At 38.5% G+C, this 24,298-nt stretch overlaps 1 protein-coding gene across 2 annotated transcripts in view; it reads left to right on the top strand.

Annotated features, from left to right (window-relative positions):
* nrg2b (neuregulin 2b) overlaps nucleotides 1-23,369 on the top strand; it is a 49,856-nt gene extending 26,487 nt beyond the window's left edge. The window contains exons 4-11 of one of the 2 annotated variants that reach the window (XM_057350145.1): nucleotides 10,689-10,809; nucleotides 13,258-13,316; nucleotides 15,144-15,167; nucleotides 17,389-17,491; nucleotides 17,902-18,025; nucleotides 18,111-18,244; nucleotides 19,560-19,784; nucleotides 20,103-23,369. In XM_057350145.1, the coding sequence (XP_057206128.1) occupies nucleotides 10,689-10,809; nucleotides 13,258-13,316; nucleotides 15,144-15,167; nucleotides 17,389-17,491; nucleotides 17,902-18,025; nucleotides 18,111-18,244; nucleotides 19,560-19,784; nucleotides 20,103-20,748 (1,436 nt within the window). In that variant the 3' untranslated portion in view covers nucleotides 20,749-23,369. The remainder of the gene's footprint in view (nucleotides 1-10,688; nucleotides 10,810-13,257; nucleotides 13,317-15,143; nucleotides 15,168-17,388; nucleotides 17,492-17,901; nucleotides 18,026-18,110; nucleotides 18,245-19,559; nucleotides 19,785-20,102) is intronic. The other variant, XM_057350146.1, reaches the window with a different exon arrangement.
* Nucleotides 23,370-24,298: the final 929 nt, after the last annotated feature.

A 24,298-nucleotide genomic window follows, 5' to 3' on the forward strand; every position in this document is an offset into this window, starting at 1 on the left:
GTTGTGTAGTTGTGGGATCTTGTTCTCTGTCTTTGTGTATGTACTGTATGTGTGGGATATGGGTGGTTGTGTGGCATTTTGATGGCTTTGGATGTTGTTATGGAGAGCACACGTCTCTTCTGTGCTGTTGTACTCATGTGGATCTCTCCACCTGCTTCAGTCTCTGGTGTATATCACATGAGCTGGAGGCGTTTGATGTGTGTGTGTGGGTGCGTGTGTGTGTGTGTGTGTGTGTGCGTGCGTGCGTGCGTGCGTGCGTGAGTGCGTGCGTGTATGCGTGTGTGTGTGCGCGTGTGCGTGTGTGCGTGTGTGTGTGTGTGTGCGTGTGCGTGTGTGTGCGTGTGTGTGTGTGTAACTAATGTCAACTCTTTCCAGCCCATCTTAAGGGCAGTATTGGTTGAGTGCTTTGTGAGATATAGGGTCTTTCCCTCTCATCTTTGTCCTCTACAGTAGATCTCCACCACACACTTCATTATTTGATGTGTCAGCGCAGCCTCATGGAGAGAGAGAAAGAGAGAGAGAGAGAGAGAGAGAGAGAATGAACGAGTGAGAGAATGAATGAGTGAGTGAAAGAAAGGAAGGAAGGAAGGAGAGATGTTTCCAACATATGTACATAAAATTCTATTGTATATTACTTTATTCTGCTACTTAAATGTATATTTTGCTTTTGTAAATCATTGTTTAAACTATACTTATACTACACTGATTTTATATATTTACACATATTATAAACCACTGTATTTTGTCATGCAAATAAAGCACACTTAAATTGAAATTGTGTGTGTGTGTGTGTGTGCGTGCGTGCGTGCGTGCGTGCGTACGTGCGTGTGTGCGTGTGCTTGTAAGTGAAACAGAGAAACAGAAATCTTAGACGTTTCAGAGTTTGTAAGCGAGTGGTTTTCAGTGGTTGTGTGTGTGTGTGTGTGGTGGATGGCTGCATATGATTCTCTGAGCTTAATGAAGATAAACCGTGTAATTTTGGCAGATCCTGCACTCCAAGTGCATAGATATCAGCTATATATAACAGTACAGACAGAGAGAGAGAGAGAGAGAGAGAGAGAGAGAGAGAGAGAGATTTGCTCTAGTGGCCATATGAGGGGTCACCAGGGTAATGGTCTGCAGTATTTGAGAGCATAGAGTAAAGGTGTGTGTGTGTGTGCGTGTGTGTGCGTGTGTGTGTGTGTGTGAGAGAGAGAGAGAGAGAGAGAGAGAGAGAGACTTGAAAAAGGATAACAATTCTTTTGGCTGAAACAGAATGTCCTTGAAGATGGGTCATTTAGGAGTGTGTGTGTGTGCGTGCATGCGTGTGTGTTTGTGTGAGTGTGGGTGTGTGCGAGTGCGAGTGTAAGTGTTTGTGTGTGTGAGTGTGTGTGCGTGCGTGCGTGCATGTGTGTGTGTATGTGTTTACATCTTTGTGTATGTTTGTGTGTGATGTGAAACCCAGCTTGACCCGCGGGCTGAGTTCTTGAGCATCAATGCCAAGAGTCTGTCAGATACAAGAGCCAAATATACTTAACGCACAATATACACTCGCAGAATTCACCCTATTTATTTTCTTAAAGGAACTGTTCATGCATTTTTTCTTTTTTTTTTGTCATAACGTACAGTAATAGCATCGAATGACCTGGGGCGCTCTAGCAGAATTTACCACAGAGCCGTTGTGATTTGAGGAAGTTCACATTTTTCGAGCGTCACGTGATTCATGGAGCCTTCAGATACTTCCAAAAAGTTATGTTATTTCTTTTAATTCTTTATTACTTAAATTTTTTATTCATTAAACGACCCACGTCTTTAAATGTGTTAAAAGTTTACGTGACTCTCTCTCTACCATAGCTGTCAAACATGATCATATGACGGTGTAGAACAACGGGTGTAGAACAACATGAGAATGAAATGATAACAAAAGATTCATACTTGGTGCAGTCATTCTTTTGGGACCAAAACTATTCCTTTAATAAATGCCCTTGATGGTATTGTGTACAATTCATCAGAGGACATTACTCTAAAGAAAGAAAAATATTTGTTTTCATAATCTTACATCAATACAATCGCTTTTTCTGCTTCTCTACAACTTTTCTGCTGATGCAATCAGGCCACCTGGGCAAGTTATATCCACCTATAAAAGCGAATGGTTTTTCTTGCCGTTTTTGTGCAACGTGATACAAACACACATCCACATAAATAACTGCACACGGATGTACATGTCAAATGAAAGGTTTTGGACCGAATGTGTTCTGTTGGGATTAATGAGGATGAGTAACTGTGAAATGATTCTCCAGCAAACAGCCATTGAAAGCTTAGCACTGCTCCCTTCAGCTTAATGAGTTTGACGTAAAACTCTCTCCTGCACACGCAGCGCTGTCTCCCTTCTGTCAGTCTGTGGATAATGTTGCACTTCTTACGGTATAGTGTCTACTACGCGCTGCAGAAGCTGTTTCTGAAAGTATGCAAAAAGAAATGTTTTTAACAAAATGTACTGTATTGTCACATTGCTTAACACCTACACCACCAGTAAAAAAGTCTGGGATCGCTTACTCGGGTGATTCTAACGAAACCACTGAAATATCATGGCAGTAAAGATTTTAATGATAAAACATATATTTCTGTTTAGATTACCGATTACTTTGTATTTTTCTAGTTAAAAGCTTAATATTAAATTTTGTTGTCATGCTATGACACAACTTTTTTCATTCTCATACCGATACAGATAGTTTTCTGCTTTAAAAAAAAACGCAACATGTATAATTTTATAATATAATTAAAATATACTTCATTGATGTCTTATTATGTATGATTAATAAAAAACTTGCTTAGGCATCACAATCTGGCTTTTTTTGCAAAACATCCCATAGGATTGACAGTTTTAAATGGTTAAGGTAATGAGACTTTTTAAGACCATTTTATGTCAAAAATGAAAAAATATTTCAAAATGGTGTTAAACTGTCAGTAAAAGTTGAAAATGAAAGTTTTTAAACATGTCTTACCTTGTTTTGAATGAATTAAAAGGAAATATGTTGATGCAAGTGTTTTCTAGAAAATCATGTTTGACTTCTTGAAACCAAGATTTTGTGAGAATCACCCACTCGTTCTATATATTTTTAGCACATTTTAGAATAATACTGGCTGCTTTTTAAATATTTCATTATTTGGTCCAAGTAATCCATTTAAAAATATTCCATGAAAAAGTAGTTTTCTAATTAAAGAAAATATGTTGGCACAATTATATTCTTGTCTACAACAGTAATTTCAAACATTGAAAAAGATTTTTAAGATTTGTCAAGTGATCCTAAACTTTTGAGGATTAGTGCATCTTGCCGTCATTTTGGAAGTACGACATTCCTCTGATCATATCCTTTTCAAACCCCCTTTGTATTTCATTCTGCCTCCTGACAATCACTCAACCCCCCTTTTCCTCCACCCTCATTGCATTCACTCCCTTCTTCATTATCCTGTCCATCCGTCCATTGAACCCCCCCCAGCACATGCAGTTCTGCAGCGTGTGCATGTGGAAATTACCCTCGTCGTGAGCATGTCTCCAAATGCTGTCTGAATAGGGAGTGCCTGTAAGTGGTTCGATGTCATTGATCGCTGCCTGCTTGAGTAAAGTGGAGCGGGGTCTCCGTACCGCCCCTCCACCTGACTTACGGCCTTCCCCGCGACCCCCCTCCCTGTCCGTGAATCATGTTCTCCGGCCTGTCCACATCCATCCTTCGGCTCGAAGCCAAGGCTAATGGAGCTAATATCCTCCCGCATCAGGATGGACTGCGGGACGGAGGAAAATATGTGCGGTCTTTAAAAGCTTCTCGGTGGACCTATTTAAAGCTGAGGACAGATGCAGTGCCGGCCCAGCGGAGCACCTGATCAACATTATTGTCTCGCAGCCGATTGGATAAACTCACCGTCTCGACCCCCGTTGAGGATGACATATGTTTTTGTAAACTCTTAAAAATAAAGGTGCTTCACGATCAGTGTTGGGTGTAACTAGTTACTAAGTAATTAGTTACTGTAACTAATTACCTTTCCCTTGAAAAGTAAACTAAGGGATTACTCTTATTTTTTCTGTAATTTAATTACAGTTACTTTTGATGTAATTAAACTAAATACTTTGTGTAATATATGTGTGTGCAATAGTGGAATTGACATCAAAATTCAAAGTCTAACTTTAAAATCCGTGCTTTAATGTATAATTCTCACATTTGTAATACTTTGGTCAGTTAATAAGAGTACTTTATGTAGTTTAATATTATTTATTTGAATGAATTAAAAGAACCCTTTCATGCCTATCCTTGAATCACTTAACTAATCAAGGTTGATATAGGATATAGAAAGTAAATAGTAATAAGTAAATAAATACTTTTTGGAGAGAGTAATTTGTACAGTAATCTAATTACACTATTGAATATGTAATTAGTAACTAGTAATTCATTACTTTTTCAGAGTAACTTACCCAACACTGTTCACGATAACATAGAAGAACCTTTTTTGTCTAAATGGTTCCATAAAGAACCTTTAACATCCAAAGAACCTTTCTGACTCACAAAAGGTTCTTTATGGTGAAGAAAGGTTCTTCAGATTATAAAAAGGTAAGAAAGAGATACTGTGACTGAATGGTTCTTCTATAGCATCACCTTTATTTTTAAGAGTGTAGTCCACAATACACACAATGCAGAGATGCAAAACGTTGACTGTCCAAATGCACACGGTGCAGAAAGTTATAGGCAGGTGGAATTGGCATAAAACATCGCATTGTCTCCGATTTATCAAAAGATCTATTTTTTGTCACAACATTGATCAAATTAACTTTAAGAAGATGTAAACATTCAAAACTTAGTCTCTCACTTCAGCCAATGCAGATCAACATTTTTATGACATCATTTACAAAGTATTTTTGACATCATTTAGCAGATATACTTTCTGTTGTCTTAAATATCATGCTGAGAATTGAAGGATATGGCCTTCACTTTACAAGTGCCTTTTTGAAGAGCACAGTCTCAAAGGAAAACGGTTATTGGCCAGCAGCGCACACACATTCACTGTGGAGAAGACGACATGCGTCTGAGACAGTTGTTAGGTTGAACGCTAGTGATATTGTTCTCCTGTTCCTTATTTCCACTTGGAGTGATGCGTGACCTTAGAAGACACAAGGTTATTGTGAACTCTGAGACGTCCCTCGCTTCACACTTCATCTCTCTGCTGTATTCTCTTTCTCTCTGTGGTGCTGTTTGTGTGTGTTAATGACTTCATTAGCTTGTTAGGAAATGGCAGAGCTCAGGTGGTGTTTCTGTCCTGTGGAAGATCATTTTGTGTGGTCTCGTTAGACCTTCCTGACATCCGTTTAGTTACAATAATACATCAGAGTTCAAGTATCCATTACCATACTATATAAAACAATTATAAGTTAAAATGTGGCATTGATGTGGCCTTCAGTTAAAGTGTCATTTATTAGTTATGCAATATAAATGGATTCAGTTAATCCACTGAAACAACAGAAAAGGCTTGTCAAGTCATCCATTCTTAAATTCAGTACTGGATGAACTTGAAGGTTTTGTTTAATTCTCTGCATGTTGTGATGAACCAGATTTTTAGCGGCATCTATTGGTGGGGTCGCGTATTGCAACCAACGGCTCACTCCACCCCTCCCTGTCAAAGCACAACGGAGGCTGAGACAGCACTAAGGGTGCGTTTATATTTGGCATTAACATGCGATCTCGGTGATCCGAACAAGCAGACAATCAGGACACAGCGCGTTTACACTTGTCAACAAATGGCTTCCACATCTGGATAATGTGATCGGATCTCTATAGTTTCCCGCCCATTATTTTAATAAGCCTGCAATTTAAAAATAGCCCCGGTGCAGGGAGATTTCACACAACACGTATAACGGGGAGAATGAGCATGTTACACATTTGATACGCAGCCATGTTGAACTCGAGGCAGCGGTGGGAAGTAAACCGCGGTTAAAACGATTAATGATCTTATATGTGAAAGTATAAGCAGAGGACGTTTGTAAAATGACAAACAACAGCTTTTGTACTTGAGCTGTGGCGGGTTTCACTCGCGCGCGCACACACACACATACACACAGACTAACGGTGTTTTTAAACACATCATTTGTTTATTCATGTCACAGACACATAAAATAATCACATAAGTAGGCCGAAGTTACTATGATCAAAAGCGACCACGTTTAAAAACACATGTGGCGCTGTGTGTGCGAGTAAAACCTGTTCGTGGCAGTCACAAATAGCCTATGTGATGATAAAGCTGAAGTGGTCAAGAAAACATCTCGTGTGATTTGACATACATCCTCTGTAGGTTGCAAATAATGATACACTGTAATAAAGTATCCACGATCATTTTGTGGGAAAATGAACGACTGTGCAAGAGTACGTGAGCAAGAGTAAACTTTCCTCTGTATTTGTCATCTGCTCCCCAGTCTGACAGGTTTCGGACAGACGAGAGAATAATGATAGCGGGCGGGGTTTTCTGTGAAGTTGTGCCGGTAAATGTAGATAAGCTGTCTGGATTGCGTTACACTGAGATCCGATCACAATGCGTCCTCGACTACCTCTGGATCAGGACACGCTGATCGGATGACATTCCGATCAGAAGCGCGTTTACACTTGTCTTTTCAATGTGTATGTGGACAACATCCAGATACAGGTCGCATGTTAATGCCAAATATAAACGCACCCTAAGATGTCGTCACGTTTTCACTTCTTTGCCGAAGGAGATAATGTAATTACAAAATGCGCTCTGTAAAGCAGTTTGTCCCTTTAGGGCTACTGTAGAAACAACATGGTGCACCCGCGGTGTATGTAGACAGAAATATCTCATTCTAAGATAATAAAAACATAACTCTTCATTATGTAAGGTCTTTATACACCTCTGAAGACATAGTTATGTATATTATATTGCATTTCTGTCCATACTGTAGATTCTCAAAAAAATGACACACAGCATCTTTAAGTAACCCAATCCATAACTAAAACAACCACTCAACTAGATAAAAATAATTGGTTGATTAAAAATTGTGTACAAGCACCTTAACCAGACCAAAACATGAACACAAGGCTTAACCGTACATTCTGATAGGCTGTCAGAATTATTGTTCCAGGACCATTAAGGATGTTGACACACGTGCGCGCAGACATCCATCAGTCTCGGAGAGGTGGAGGTCAGGAGATTCATATTAATCCTCAAACACTCAACACACAAACAAACATGCGTCTGAAACAGTGAAGAATTGAATCCATGTGCTCTCATTTGGTTAATTAAGTTCTCTCTCTCTCTCTCTCTCTCTCTCTCTCTCTCTCTCTCTCTCTCTCTCTCACTCCACTGCAGCAGTTTAGATAAATTCCTAACATTTTATTTGGAAATACTGTGATCTCCTGCCACGTTTACCCCCTGACATTGTGTTTATGCATGACAGTGTGAAAACCACATTTTAATTTAATATATTTTATTAATTTAATATATATTGTAAATGCGTTTATTGTTTGTTGGCTGCTGTTTTCATGTGGAGTTTAGCTGTCACATCCGGAGATAATTAGTTCTCCTCTTTGACAGACGCTCCCTACAGTACTTTCCCTTGATTAAAGCGTTTTTTCTTCCTCTTCCACTGAAGAGCTTTTTTCTTGTGGATGTAAAAGCGCTGTTATCTTTCTATTTTTAGTACTATATTCTTCTCTTCTATGCTTTTCCTTTCTCTGGTATTTTGGGTTATTTTTAGAACAGCAAACTCTCATACTCATACTGTTCTTGCAGTATGTGTACCATGTGCAGTATGCACATTTTCTACATGCATGGAATACAGAGAAGACGTACAAAAGTATGACATAAAATAGAGAAACATCGCGTGGAATACTGTATCCCACAATAATGCCTTGCGCTGGACTAATATCATTGTGATATATTTGGTCAGACTGTCAAACGTTGAGACATCTTATCATTTTTATTTCAGAACCGATGTGTCTTTCCATACGTCTTATTCTATTATTTTCCTTGACCTATTGTTTGAGCATGTTTCACATATTGTTGTTAAAAAAGGTACGTAGTATAAAGTATACACTGCACAGTATGCAGTACACAGTACGCTTGTATTCGTCTCTCTGTCTATCTCTGTCTGGCTGTTTGCCAGGGCAGACGTTTAAATCATGGATTGCCCGTGCACCTCTACTGTACTTCTGCAGAGGTTCAGATGTGATGTGCTTGAGTCTGCAGTGCACAGCATGACTTTCCGTGAGTCTGACAGACTGCAGAAAATCGAATCCCTCCGCGTGGCTGCGAGCCAGTGATGTCTGCGTGAACATCTTCCCATCTGCCATGTGTATTGGCAGCGTGTGTCTCACTTTGGTTTATATACACAATGATACAGTCACTTGTGAACGGTGTGTGTGTGTGTGAGTTTTAAGTCCTGGCACCATGTTGGGGAGGTATTTATTTCACCCAGGTACAGAAAGAAATACATTTCTTACGCTGTGTGGCTACCAGTGTTGGGTGTAACTAGTTACCAAGTAATTAGTTACTGTAATTTAATTACTTTTCCCTTGAAAAAGTAAAGTAAGGGATTACTCTTATTTTTTCTGTAATTTAATTACAGTTACTTCTGATGTAATTAAACTAAATACTTTGTGTAACGTGTATGTGCAGAAGAGGAATTGACATCAAAATTCAAAGTCTAACTTTAAAATCCGTGCTTTAATGTATAATTCTCACATTTGTAATTAATAACAATACTTTATGTAGTTTTATATTATTTATTTGAATGAATTAAAAGAGCCGTTTCATGTCTATCCTTGAATCACTTAACTCATCAAGGTTGATGTAGAATATAGAAAGTAATTAGTAATAAGTAATTAAATACTTTTTGAAGAGAGTAACTTGTACAGTAATCTAATTACATCATCGAATGTGTAATTAGTAACTAGTAATTAATTACTTTTTCAGAGTAACTTACCCAACACTGGTGGCTACTCTGAAGTGTGCAATAAAGCATATTAATTAACTTCAGAATGCTTTTAAAGTCTGGCATTTGGGGTGAAGTGAAGTTTGGCCCACTTTTATACTAAATGTGTGTCCATGTCATGCAACCTGTTGTTTTAGTTGTAGCATGCAAATGCTCTGCATGGTCCTGATATCTATAAACACTTCCCAAAACAGAACACACTGTATGAAATGCTGAAATACTGCACAAAAATGTGCTGTTACTTTGACAAATTTATTGAAAAAAAAATGGATATAATTGGACTGCTAGAATAATTTTTCCCGAAAGAATTTATAAAAAATTAATTAGAACATAATATCTGTATTTGAAATATTTTTAGTTATAATTAATTATTCATTTTTAATTGTATTATTGTTTTATTGTTTATTATTACTTTCAGTTATATGTGGTAGTTATATTATTATTTTGAACGAGCTTTTTCTTATATTTTGAATGTTAATTTGAGTTAAATTTTTAGCAGTTTTGTTATGTGTGTTTGTCATTTTATTTGTTTAATTTTTATGTTCCTAAGATTAATTTATTTTCATTAAAGTTTTAGTTTAGTTTTTTGTTCAGTTGTTGCTCAGTTATTATTTTTAGTGACTTCAAATTATTTCAGTTTATTGCTGAGGCAACATTTCTAATGTTCATTTATTTTAAAATAAAATTAAGGCAGATGTTATTGATTTAATTTCAATTAACAGAAATGTTTTAATAGTTTTATTTTAGTAAACTATGATAATCTTGGTGTGAACTTGCATCACATATGCTATACAATTATGTGTTTATTACAAGGTTATTTTAGTTTTAAAACTTTCCTGTTTATTGAATATTGGCCTACAATTATTGAAAAAAACTATCTAAACAAAAATTGAAATGTTGCCCCAGAAATATACTGAAATAAATTTAAGGCACTAAAATTATAATAAAAAAACATTATTTATTTATAAAACTTAAATAAAAATAAATTAATCTTACAAAGCAACATAAAAATAAACAAATAAATTATAAAATGACAAAAGCACGTGACACGTAAAATTGCAAATATTAAAGTGTCGGAACAAAAGATGCATTCTATCTAAAAGCGAATGCTCACCCAGACCTGCCTGAAACGCCTCGTGTAACCACACCCCCACAAATCTACGTCAGTTCATGGTATGATTTGACTGAGACCACCCAAATGTATACACAAGTAAGGTGGGCGTACCTGTCAGTACAATTGCGAGCGATGAGCTTTGTAAAAAATCCACGCATTTCAGAGAGGTGGGGCAAAGAGGAGATACAAACATGCACGGTATGTGGAAAATACAGCGTTTTTGAACCTTAAGTCGTGCATACACATTGCGTTACATCTAAAACAAACCATAATATTCGTTTCAGTTGTGTCATATGACCCCTTTAACATAGAAATTTAAAAATAATAATAAAACTAAAAACAAAACTATAATAACTCTAATTTAATGTCTGTGTATATTACATCTGTACTGCAGACTACTGCGCTTTTTGTAGTATGCAGGGAACTTGCTTTCCATTGTGAACACATTCATTGAGACTTTTACATTTACATTTATTCATTTGGCAGACGCTTTTATCCAAAGCGACGTACAAGTAGGAGAGCATATACATTTTTTTCAACTTTTCCCGCAATTGTCACAATGTGTAATGCTCATCTTGGTTTTTCTGTGTCTGTGTGTTTACATAGTAACCACCACATTGTCTCCGGGCTCGAGTCATGCCAGGAAGTGCAATGAAACAGAGAAAACCTACTGCGTTAACGGAGGAGACTGTTATTTCATACATGGTATAAATCAGCTGTCCTGCAAGTAAGTTGCACACATTCTACCCCACTTTTCTTTTTTGCTAACCCTCAGTATGTTACAGCATGATTTTTCAGACCGTTGCAGGAGCGGAAATTTAGAGAGTTCTCGAAACATAATTGAATACACTAGAGAGAGCTAGAGAAAATTATGGGCTGTTTGAGGGCCTGTGGGGTGTACAGCGTCTTCAATCAAGTCTGTCAATGTATACTGCCCGTATCAATAGATATGCTGTGTTGCTGCCCCCCCCCATCCTTCAAGAGACACAATGCTTTGTCCTTATCAGCCATTTTGAAGAGGACAGTTCAGATTTACAGCGTCTGCGCCAATTTTTTTCAAAGGAAGAGAATCAAACCCATTAAAGCTGCTTAAAGATCAAACCCTTTTGGGAGATGTCATCCTTTAAACTGTGACTTGAAAAGTCAATCTTTTTAATTTACAGAACAGAGCGTTTGAAGCACTGTAAGGGTTAATTGGCCTTAAGGAAACACGGACTGAGATGAAAATAATGTGTGGTGTTTTTGGCTTTCTGGACACACCGATTGAGTTAGAAGCTTGAGATGGTGTTTGTCTTTGACGGTATTAAATTCAGTATGATATTGCGGTCATGGTACAGTTTACAATATACTTTAGTTATTTTTGCTAGAAATTGAATTTGAAAAATGTATGCCATATCTTAATTTGTGTTTTTGGATAATCCAGTAAATTAATTACCTCATGTAACTAAATCAATGTACTTAATCTCATTTAATTATTTGGAAAATCACAATATGTGTGATGTCTGTGCAAAAGCAACTTCGCAGTTTAAAACATTCATGAGGTTACATTTAAATATCTGATCAGCACAAACCTGTCAATTGAATTCTGTTTTAATGTAGCATCGTACAATAATAGTAAAGGAATAAACTCTGCTTTGCATTGTGCCTAAAAGCACCCCCTATTTACAAAATCGTTCTTACCTTGACTTATTTGGAGCAGTACACAAATATATCTACCACCTCATACAGTAAATGATATGGCAAAATCTGTATCCTCATCCACCCATGACTAAGAGACATTCACCTGTTTTCTGTGTATTTGTGTACCTACTAATTGATAACTTTGTCCTTATTTGTGTGCGTGTGTGTGTGTGTGTGCGTGTGTGTGCGTGCGTGTGTGTGTGTGTGTGTGTGCGTGTGTGTGTGTTCATGTTTGTATATCCCGGTGGGGACCTAAACCTGAATGCACACCAACTCATGGGGACTCGTGTCACCGTGGGGACCAAAATTGAGGTCCCCATGGGCACAAAAGCTTATAAATTGTACAGAACAATATTTTTTAAAAATCTAAAAATGCAAAACGTTTTCTATGATCTTTAGGTTTAGGGGTTGGGTTAGGGGATAAAATATACAGTTTGTACAGTATAAAAAACATTACGCCTATGGACTGTGAGATAGTAAACCAGACATGTGCGTGTGTGTTTGTGCCGTTCGTGCGTGCGTGTGTGTGTGTCACCCTTGCTCCTGAGTAAATTAAATGCACTCTGTCCTATTGACCTTTGCTGTAAATTCTACAGGCTAAGTGGGCAATATTACAAAGTAGAATATTATTTATATAATAAAATAATAAAAATTCATAACCATATAAAACTTTTCGAGAGTTTATTCAAAAAATTACATTGCAGTTACAATTAAAAATTGAGCTAGTTCCTGTAGCTCAATTGGTACACTCTCAAAAAAGATGTGCTCAATAATATTTTTTGAGTTATGAAATTTTAACACATGATGTGTTTTTTTAATATTATGAGTCATTTTGTAGTTTACAGCATTGCATTCGCAGTGCAAAGGTTGTGGGTTCAATGCCTAAGAAGCACACATATGGTACTGAATAAAAGAAATGTATATCTTGATTTGCATTTTGCATTGGTTAAAGGTGTCTGCCACATGCTTAAATATAAATGTAGTTCATAACTTTTTAGTGTATGTATGAAGTCACTTCCTGATGTAGATTTACACAACCAGCGAGTAACCAGAGGTGTATAGTTCATCACAAATGAACTATAATACTGTACAACTATCTACATGATAACAAAAATATTTTAAGTGGATAAACTGTAAATATTCCTTAGAAAAAGCATACAGTTAAAAAACTATTGTAAGCTTCTAGAGCTTTTTAAAAAAACAATGTGATGAGAAATGTTTGGCATCGTGACAGTGTTTGTGTGCTTTAACATTTCTTTGTTGAAACTCCCATGTCCTAAACATGACATGAAATGACCTCTTTCCTCAGGTTACGGGCCCTGTGACATCACAGTGATGACATAATCAGGTGGAAGAGCTCTGTGTGACATGGGTTGCCATCTGTTGTTCTAACTGCATGTCTCTTTGCTCTCCTCTCCTCTCGTCTCTCTCTCTTTCCTCATGTATCTGTCCCCCCAATCCCTACCCTCCACACCTTCCTGTTTCCCTTCATCAGGTGTCCAAATGACTTTACCGGTGAACGCTGTCAAACCTCCGTAATGGCCGGTTTTTACAGTATGTTCATTTCTACTACCTGTCTGTTGGTCTGTCTCTGTCTGTCTGCCTTAAGACAGCTGCATGTTGCCTATGATGTATGTGTATGTGCATGTACAGTATGTAAAGTATCTGCCTCTGTTCATCCATTCAGTTTCAGTTATTGGTGACCTTCAAGCAGAAATTCGTGGATCTTTTCTCAGAAGAATATTAAATGCACATTGCATTGATATACAGTACAGAAACGTGCATTTGAAGAGAATAAATACAGAGGAAATGAAGTAAAACAGTAAAACTTGCTTCCTAAAATTAGGTTCACATAGAGCAAAATTACTTAGACTCAATGAGATACAGTATAGTGTTAATTGAGATTAAGCGGTGAATTTATTTCATCAGATGGATTAATTAAAAGTGTGATAGAGACTCATTTATAACATTTAAAGAAATCTTCAGGGTTCAGTGTAAAAGGCACGCTGTCGATTGCCACAGAAAATGATTTTGACTCGTCTTACAAAGTAATGCACTTATGATGAAAGTCTGCAGGTCAAACTCGATTTTTCTATATAAATGACATAGAATTAGTACAGATTGCGTTTCATTCACTAACCTAAATTTATATAGAGCTGTTACTGTCCGATCAAAGCAGGTACTGAATGAATGTTTATATTCAAGGCTTTAAAGGGATAGTTCACCCAAAAATAAAAATGCTGTCTTTTATTCACCATCGTGTGCTTTAAAAGCCTTATATGACTCTTTCTTCTGTGGAACACAAAAGAAGATATTTTGAGAAATGTCTCAGTGGTTTTGTGTCTGTAATGGAAGTCAATGGGGTTCAATGTTGTTTGGTTATTTATCTTCTTTAAAATATCTTCTTTTGTGTTCTACAGAAGAAAGAAAGTCATGCCGGTTTGGAATGACACGAGGTTGGGTTAATGCTGAAAGATTGAAAATGCTTTTAACTTCGGGGTGCCCGTGTACTGTATGTGAGAAATGCCATAGTTTCAATTAAATGTAAATCAGGCGTACTACAGATTTCCTTTGTTCAGAAACTTGCTCTTTGCCGGTTTTTATTATTTTCTGTGGTTATCGTCAGCAGTGTACAGAATATTCTATAAGTTTCTTCTTGTTAAGTGCTCTTGAAGTTTTTTTGAGTCTGAGGCATGATGCATGACACTTCATCTCAAAACGTTGACCTCTGGTACCACTACATTGGTGGTAAATTGTTAGAAAAACCCATAACATAATATAATGCATGTCATGGCTCAATATGTGTTTAAACCGCTGTACATTTGCGGTGGAAACAAAAAATGTTGAAGTTGAAAGTAAATGTATATCATGAAAATGTAATATCGGGACCAAACATAATCCATCTGTTTGTAAATTGTTATAAACACCATTATTTGTGTCAACATTCGTTGTTACTTGACTTGTCTTTTTGTTGTAATTTGTGCTTTTCCTTTTAATGTTTTTTTTGTGTGTGTGTGTGTTTCTTAAACCTTAAACCCAGAAATGAGGTCTAGTAAATATGGCAGTAAGTTTGGCTGTCTTGTGTCTGCATGTATTCGCACACGCTTGCTTACCGAATGCATTATCAACAAGAAAGGTGTTGTGTTGTTTATTGGTATTTTTGTTTGTTTCGTATCATGGGGATTATGTTTGTCTGCATTGTCTGTCTGTTACTGGAACGTACAGTCACTCACCTCAGTGTGTCAAACAAAACAAAACAAACAACACTACTAATCGCATTCTTGTGTTTCGCCGCTTATCTGAACGAGTGGAAAATTTGACCTGAAACCTGTTTTCTTGTTTTTTTCTTTTTGTTACATTGTCAACTTTCTGCATTGGCAGAGCATCTTGGAATTGAAATCATGGGTATGAAGTTATTATTTGTTTGACTCTTCAGTTTCAAAGTTCATAATTTTATGGCATAGTTTATTTCCAGATAAGAACTCGTCTCGTTCTGTTTTCTCTGTATATGACTACACAAATACATCCTCAGCTTATTTTTTCGTTCTGAAAAAGCGACACTCATTCCAGGGATATACTGTAGGAATATACACATTAGGCATGTAGATAAATATTTAATGGACAGTTCAACATTTTATCTCATATTTACACATTCTTACTAAACGTGTACTACTAATGAGCAGTAGTAGTAAGTGTCTTTTATTGTAATGTTGTTTCTGCATTTTACCCTGCAGTAAGTGCATTTTATCATCACCTCTCATGGATTATTGCTTTAATACCATATTGAAACATTTCGTACTTTTTATTATAGAAAAATAAATAAAATTAGTTATGCAGATGCATGTCCAGTTAAAACACATGCAGTTTAGTTAAGTGGTTATCAACTGGTCAGTCGTGGCCCAAAATTGTTTTAGCTTTTTGTTGCCTTTTTCAAAAAGAACCCACATTCGAAAACGCAAATGAAATAAAAAATAATAAAATATTAATAAATAAATAAATATATTGATGTATGGTATATATATATATATATATATATGTGTGTATAATACAAAAAATTTAATATATAATTAATATATTAATATATTTTTAAAAATTGTTAAATTTTGTTTTCATCCAGTGTTTTGTTAAATATTTTTATAACTATGCACAATTGAAACGTTTTTAAGCATTTTTCTTTACTTTAGTGCAACCAGCTATTTCGGCGCTGTGGTTGCTCGGCATTTAAAATTTGGGCCCTGACACTGAACCAGTTGCGAACCACTGATCTAGTGTCTCCAGTTGTCTAAGTTCTTCAATACAGAATGTTAGCAGCACACAACATGCCGTAAATCTCCGAGACGAGGGAGTGAAAAATGAGTGTTGCCCATCTCTTCTGTCTTTTCTCTGCACCTCTAGAGCACATTAGTGGTTAGTCTGGGTACATCTCGCCCTAAGTTTCCTTTCTCTCATTGGCTCAGTTTCCTGTAACAAGCATGCAATGCAATATCAGTGTCTGACTCAACCACCCCCCTCCTCTTCCCTCCCCACATTTCTCTTTTATTACACACCCGTCCCCTACTGTTTGGCCCTCAATTCTCTTCCCTCGTTCGTTTTTCGTTCCCTCTCTCCATGTTCTGTACGTTTCCTCTGTTGCTGCCCACGTTCAGCACTTTCGAATAGAAAAAAATCTGAAGTGTACTGTATATAACAAAGGCATCTTAATAGATGGTCTTCATAAAACCTGTACTTTACTCGTTTTACCCTTCTTACCATATTTGAAGTCGACATGAAATGACATTTAAACATGGCTGTTTGGCCAATGCCCCTACAATCCAAGACCTAGCAAGCGAACCGCTGGCCCCTAAAGCCTCTCTGTATTTTATTTGGATATTGTGATGTAATTCAGAGAACAAGCTATTCATTAAATAAAGAACATTTTAAGACATTAAAATTGAAGCCATTCTCTTTGTAATATTGTATTGAATCGTTCACAATCAGGAATGTATTTTAGGAAAGTGAATAGATCTGGTAAATGTGCTTTCATGTTGACTTTAAAGCATATTTATGGCAGTTGTAGTAATGGTTTTGCAGTACATTTCTATATGTGAACTAACATTTGAAACTGATTTGGAAATTCAAGCGGGTTTTATGAACAGCCTTCTCCAAAAAACCTCTATAGAAATGCAGTTGATGTTTCAACCCTGTTGTACAGCCATACTCTGTGCAAGAATTGATTGACTAAGACTTCTCTTTCAACATCAAAGGAGAACATGTAGAATAATGCATGTCATGGGCTTTGAATGGGGCAGAGATTTCATTTTATGAACACCTTTACCTTATAGCTTCCTGTTTTAATATAATCCACTGCGATGTGAAACTAGCAGAATGACATCTTTTATCTTTCAATGCCCCTTAAATGAACACTATTTATACTGTTTAGATAAGCTTTGTACTTTTATAAATATGAAGCTAAACATAGAAATGAGTTAGTTTGATCTAAACCGTGTTTAAATGCCGCTACTGACGCAGCGGTTGTGTGTCTGTTTGTGTGTGCGTCTTGTGTTCAATGGCTGTTGTGTATATGCGTGTTTGTTTCTGTGTACGTCCGTGCATATGTGCGTGTTTGTCCGCGCTCTCGTTCATTCAGAGGCCGAGGAGCTGTACCAAAAGCGCGTGCTGACGATAACGGGCATCTGCGTGGCGCTGCTGGTGGTTGGCATCGTCTGTGTGGTGGCATACTGCAAAACCAAGTAAGCCCCAAGAGCTCCGTCGACCGCCAAAAAGAGCCGTGCACGCTCAGACATTAACATAAAACAGCTAACACTTATCCACTCCAAAATATGAGTAACCGCAACAATCGACATATGGTACGTAGTGGACAGGAGGTTAGAATATCTTAGCTGCTTTTAAAAAGGATGGTGAATGATCATTTCATGTAGAAAGTGTCATTGAGATCTGGAAATAATATTTTAAATACAAGAAATTCAAATCATTTAAAGTAAAGGAAAGTTCTGTAGTGAATATAAATGTGTCGGCTGTAAAATATATCATCAGCTGGGAGTGAAATGTAAATCATAATCCAGTATTGTGAATGGCTGGAAAAGTCCTGGACACTGTGTGCTGGTTTAGATCAGATTACACTAGTTGGATCTGTCTACAGGAAACAAAGGAAGAAGTTGCATAACCATCTGAATCAGAACATGTGTGCGGAGCATCCGAACCGTATGCTGGCCAACGGACCCAACCACCCCGGCCCTGGCCCGGAGGAAATCCCCATGGTGGATGTGAGTTTACCTGCCCCTGTCTGTTGTTAAATAAAGAATTTAGGTTTAAAATGTCACGATCACATGACAACTCTTTTATTTGCAGTATATGTCAAAGAGCGTCCCGGCAACTGAGGGAGTAATACGTCACGGAACAGAAACTTCAGGCAATTTTTCGGGCAGCCGAATGTCCTCAAGGTCCCATCACACCTCTACAGCTTCTCACGCTTCCAGTCACCGGTACTGACTCTGTCTGTCTATCTGTTTGTCTGTCTGTCTATCTATTTATCTGTCGTCTGTCTGTCTGTCTGTCTGTCTTTCCGTCCGTCTGTCTATTTGTCTGTCTGTCTGTCTGTCTGCCTGTCCGTCTGTCTGTCTGTTTGTTTGTCTGTCTGTCCATCTATTTTTCTGTCTGTCTGTCTGCCTATCTGTCTGTCTATTTATCTGTCTGTCTATCCATCCATCCATCCATCCCCCTCTCTCTCTGTCTGTCTGTCTGTCTGTCTATCTATCTATCTATCTATCTATCTATCTCTCTATTTGTCTGTCTGTCTGTCTATCTATCTATTTGTCTGTCTGTCTATCTCTCTGCCTTTCTGTCTGCCTGTCTGTCTATTTATCTGTCTGCCTGCCTGTCTGTCTGTCTATCTATCTATCTGTTTGTCTGTCTGTCTATCTCTCTGCCTTTCTGTCTGCCTGTCTGTCTATTTATCTGTCTGCCTGCCTGTCTGTCTGTCTATCTATCTATTTGTCTGTCTGTCTATCTCTCTGCCTTTCTGTCTGCCTGTCTGTCTATTTATCTGTCTGCCTGCCTGTCTGTCTGTCTATCTATCTATCTGTTTGTCTGTCTGTCTGTCTATCTATCTATCTATTTGTCTGTCTATCTCTCTGCCTGCCTGCCTTTCTGTCTGTCTATTTATCTGTCTGTCTGCCTGCATGCCTGTCTGTCTGTCTGTCTGTCTATCTATTTGTTTGTTTGTTTGTTTGTCTGTCTGTCTGTCTCTCTATCTATCTATTTGTCTGTCTGTCTGTCTATCTATCTGTTTGTCTATCTATCTCTCTGCCTGCCTGCCTTTCTGTCTGTCTGTCTATTTATCTGTCTGTCTGTCTGTCTATCTATTTGTCTGTCTGTCTGTCTGTCTATCTCTCTGCCTGCCTGCCTTTCTGTCTGTCTGTCTGTCCCTATGTCTTTTTATCTGTCGGTCTGTCTGTCTATCTATTTGTCTGTCTGTCTGTCTATCTCTCTGCCTGCCTGCCTTTCTTTCTGTCTGTCTGTCTATCTATCTATCTATCTATCTATCTATTTGTCTGTCTGTCTGTCTATCTATCTTTCTATTTATCTAGCTGTCTGCCTTTCTATTTATCTGCCTGTCTGTCCATCCGTCTATTCATCTGTCTTTCGGTCAATTAATCTGTCTGTCTACTTATTTGTCTGTATATCTTTCCATTTATCCGTCTGTCTATTTATCTGTCTGTCTGTCGTCCATCCAATTATCCATTCATCCGTCTATTTATCTATTATCAATTCATTGCATTATGTTGTTTTTCCTCTCAGGCACGAGGAGCGCACATGGAGTATGGAACGCACAGACAGCATACACTCTGACTGCCAGTCGGGGGCACTTTCCTCCTCTGTTGGCACGAGTAAATGCAGCAGCCCGGCGTGTATGGAGGCCCGTGCTCGCCGTGCAGCGTACTGTGGATATCCTGACGCTCCACAGTGTTCCTTACAGTACGGAGATTCTTACAACTCCCTGCGGGATTCACCCCACAGTGACAGGTGTGTGAATAGAAAATAACTGCTCTACCTGCTTCTTCTGACTGTGTTCAGTATTCTATAAAAGATAAAAGTTGACGATGTTGTCATGAAATAAAACTACACATTTAACTACATGCTTCAATACCGTGACTGCAGTTTAACTTAGATTTGCTACACTACAGTAAAATGCTAGATTGCTGCTGTTTGTCACATTCGCATACAGTAGACGACTATTAATTATTGTTATCAATAATTATAATTATTATCAATATCAATAAGAATAAATAATAATAAGAATAATACTTAACCACTTTATTTTTTTGTCTGCAACTTTCTTAGGTATGTGTCCGCTCTGACCACGCCGGCACGTCTGTCTCCGGTGGACTTCCACTCCTCACTGCCCCCACAGGTGCCTACCTTTCAGATCACCACGCCCAACGCCAGCCACGCCCTCTCCCTGCCGCCCGCTGCCTCCGCCGTCGCCATGGCAGCCTACTTGCCCGAGGACGACCAGCCGCTCCTGCACCGATACCGGCGCTCGCGACGGCCATACTACGCGGCGGAAAGCACGGGCTCCCTTCCGTCCAGCCCGTACCGCTTCGTGGACGACGAGGACTACGAGACCACGCAGGAGTACGTGACCTCCCGAGAGCAGCCCAAAAAGAGCGGCAGTGGGCGCCGTTGGCGCAGAAGATCGCGGGTCAACGGACACGTGGCGCAGCGCGCGCCTGGACCCAGGAACTACAGCTCTCAAAGTTGCCTGTCAGACAGCGAATGGGAGGACGATGAGGTAGGCGACCTCGGCCACGGCGAAAGCACGCCGTTTCTTAGTATGCAGAACATGAACGCCACCGAGCCGGCCACCATCTACCGACCCAACGACACGCGGACTTACAGCAACACGGGACGCTCTGGCTCCCGCGGTAACGTGCAGTCGAACAAACTGTCGCAATCTCGGTCCAAACCAGACAATGCACCCCTTTAAAAGAGGAGAAAACAAGGACGAATAAACGTATCTAGGAGCGCAAAACAAACGATATGCTATAGACCTGCACCTATGAGAAATATTTTTTATTTTATATAACAGACAGATATTCTAAATAAATGGAATATTTATTTTCATTTCCGCAAAAATTGTCTACTAGCTAGCAGCAAAGACTTTTTTTATAGGGGGAAAACTATTTATATGTAATTTCTTTTTTTGATTTACAGCATTACGAGAAACAATTACGTGCCAATTTTTTCACGAGTTAGAAATAGAATAATATTGTGGTGCCTTTTGCTGTTTGCCGATGAGGGAGGTTCAGTTGAGTTTTTGTAGCCTTTCGTAAAACAGACCCCTGGGTTTTATAGACATGTTTGTCTCTCTCTATTTTTGCTTTTTCTTACGTTCGTTTCGTTTGTTCGGGATCTCCCCATATGAACTGTGATATTATTCAGACACCATGCAATATCGAGTCACTTCTGTGTAAGGTGTTTGTTTACGTCAGTGGATTTCCATGCCCACACCCGATTCATTCTGTTCCAACAAAACATCGGATCGCGCTTTACGTTTCGTTTTGGGTTACGCGTTTCGTTCATAGTTGTTTCTCAACTGGTCGTCGCATATTGTTTCCATGGAAACGGACGTATGCAGGAGTTCACAGGGCACGACGCCGGGTCCTCGGCGTTCAGGGTTTTCAAACGTGGTGGTCTGTACGTCCGATGAATGTGTTTACACTCGTGTGTGTGCGTGAAAGAGTAGTCTGTGAATGTGGAATCTCAGTGTATATCTACGTGTCTTCGTGTACACAGTAGTGGCTGCCTTTCAGCGTGAGGACGCGTTTAGTTTGTGCGTTTAGCGTCGTGTTCGTCTTCAGGTTAACGTTTCGAGTGCGTGTACGTGTGTGTAGACATACGCCCGTGTGTACTTGTATGCTTGTATTCTTTCTGATGGATCTAAAGCAAGCTCTCTATTTTAGCAAGTGACACCAATGGGTTAAAAACCGAAAGAGAGACATGTTGGTGACTTTGTCACCCCCTCGTTGTGAGATGAGCTCATTGCACTGTATCTTACTTCCATGAGCAGTCATTGGCCGCAGTGCCACCAATCCAGCCTGATTCTAGCCTACACGGACCTACATCTCTTCTCATAGCCCACACGTTTCCATTCCTATGCCAGCAGCTTTAAGCCGCACTGTGTCTCAGGACTTTTCATCGAAAACTCATAAGACGCCTCTCCGACCGGAACGGATCCATTACTGCCCGTATTGTCTACGTGATGCTGGGGAGACCATACAGAATGATACGACCAGCTGTGTTTGTCTGCAAATGGTCCATGTTTTTGTTGTTTCTCTTAGCTCTTCTTTCCTATTTCTGTGATTTTCTTTTGCGTGTGTGCAAGCTGGAGACTTGCTCAAAGCAACATGTGTTTGGCTACTAGACGTGCAACTTTAGGCGGATGAAGATATAGTGTTAACCCCTCCTTCCAGAGGCCAGCAGCCTACGATACATTTAGACAAACAACATATGCACATGTACACATACAGGCCCAGTTCACCCTAAAATAACAGTTCGTTTATTTACTCGCCCCCACATCATTCAAGACATGTTCGTTAAACACCAAAGAACACCAAAAGTCTTTCGTTTCCATTCATTTACAATGAACTAAGCTTAAAGGGACAACTCGCCCAAAAACGAAGAACGTTGCTAACCAAACAACACTGGCCCCCATTGACTTCCATTGGATGGACACAAAACCACGTAGACAATATCTTCTTTTGTGTTCCAGAGTATAAATGATGACAGAATCTTTGATTTTGGGTGAACTGAACCTTTAAGGCTTTAAAAAGGACACCGAAACAGCAGTATGCATTTTGTAAACATTGTTTAACATGACTCGTGCGCTGTATTCTGACATTTTGAAAGCCGCTGTGTGACAAACAGACTGAAAGACTTCCTCCTCACACAAAACTGTCGGCTTCAGATGAGTCGGATGGAGCGCACGAGTCATATGGAGCACATTTGAAGTGCATTCGTGTTCTCTTTGAAGCTCGAAAGCTCCCTGTTTATTGTACTCGCATGGAAAAGTGTGACCAAGTACATCATTAAAAATGTTTTGTGCGTTTTTCTACGGGAGAACGAATGACATGAGGGTGAATAAATGATGGCAGAATTTTTAGTTTTGGTGACACTCTCACGAACACCTGCAAATACATACAGTACACACACACTTAAACACGCACACTAAAGTCATTTAGCATACTCAATACACACGCTCATTTGAAGCAGCGCTCGTCTCACAGATTTCTTTCTTCCTGTATTTCTCTTCTGTTCTTCCTGTCTGCCCGTGAAGGCGTCCCTTCCTCTGCATGTACTAGTGGTTCAGGTAGATGGGTGCATGGTTACCGCAGCAACCGATTCGTGTTCACACGGTGAAGGTGTAGATTTCATTTGACATTCAGCAATAAATTCCCTTTTTCATGTTCATTCTTGACTTGGAATATGCTAGAAATTTTGCAAGTTTTCTCAAAAAAATAGTACTTGTAAAAAATAAAATAAAATCAAACCACTTGTTCATATGGAGAAAAAAATAAATCTTAATTCCTACCATTTTAAAAAATGAAGGATGTATGTCATTTTCTCTTCTATGTCTGTTTCTGACTCTTTTCTCTTTTTCAGGGAAATGCTCATTTAATCTTTATCAACAGCACAGATTCCACTTTAAATCTTTTTTTTATTTTCAATCTGTTGATAAATACATAAGCAAGAAAAAACTGAAGTGCATACAACATAAAAACACATTTTACATACCTTCAAAATACAGACTTTTGTAAGCAATATCTTTATCAGTTGTGATGCTCTATTGAATACTTGTTTCATATACAAGGTGTGCTGATATTAACGACAACACTCTTCTGGAATCTGACATTGCTTAAAAAGCTTAAAGAGTTTAATGCTCAAAGGCTTGTGGTATTAAGTGAATCAGCTCTGAAATAAGATTAATTCTTTAGCTCAATAGGTAGAGCATTGCACAAAGATCACAGGTTTTATTCCCGGGAACACACATACTGAATGCACTGTATGAGGATTTGGAGAAAAGCATCTGCCAAATGGTAAGTAAACTAGTGAAATGTAAATGCAAACCAAAAAGCTACGGCTGTTCCAACCGTTTGGACACATGGACACAAAGTACAATCAAAAAGTACAGCACTTATTACACTTTCAAATAAACAATAGTGCAAAACACATGTCTTACCTTTAAACTATACTTGGTATGGATGACATGCTCTGTTGAAGACTGAAGTATTTGTGGGTAAGTCGCCCAGGTGTGTTGATCTCATACATTTGGCACTAGACAACACCTCTAGTAGGATTTGCAAGATTTTTATGAATACTTTTAGGTTTGAATACACATTACAACACACTTCTGATATCGTTTTAACAACAAATGAATAGTTACATTTACCTGAAAAACCTGTTTTCTGCTTCTGTGGGGAGGAGACCCATCATTTCACCAGTGTATTGTGTGGACAGCTCGCCATACTTGTCTAACA

Source organism: Triplophysa rosa, linkage group LG13, assembly GCF_024868665.1.
Source record: "Triplophysa rosa linkage group LG13, Trosa_1v2, whole genome shotgun sequence".
NCBI lineage: Eukaryota > Metazoa > Chordata > Actinopteri > Cypriniformes > Nemacheilidae > Triplophysa > Triplophysa rosa.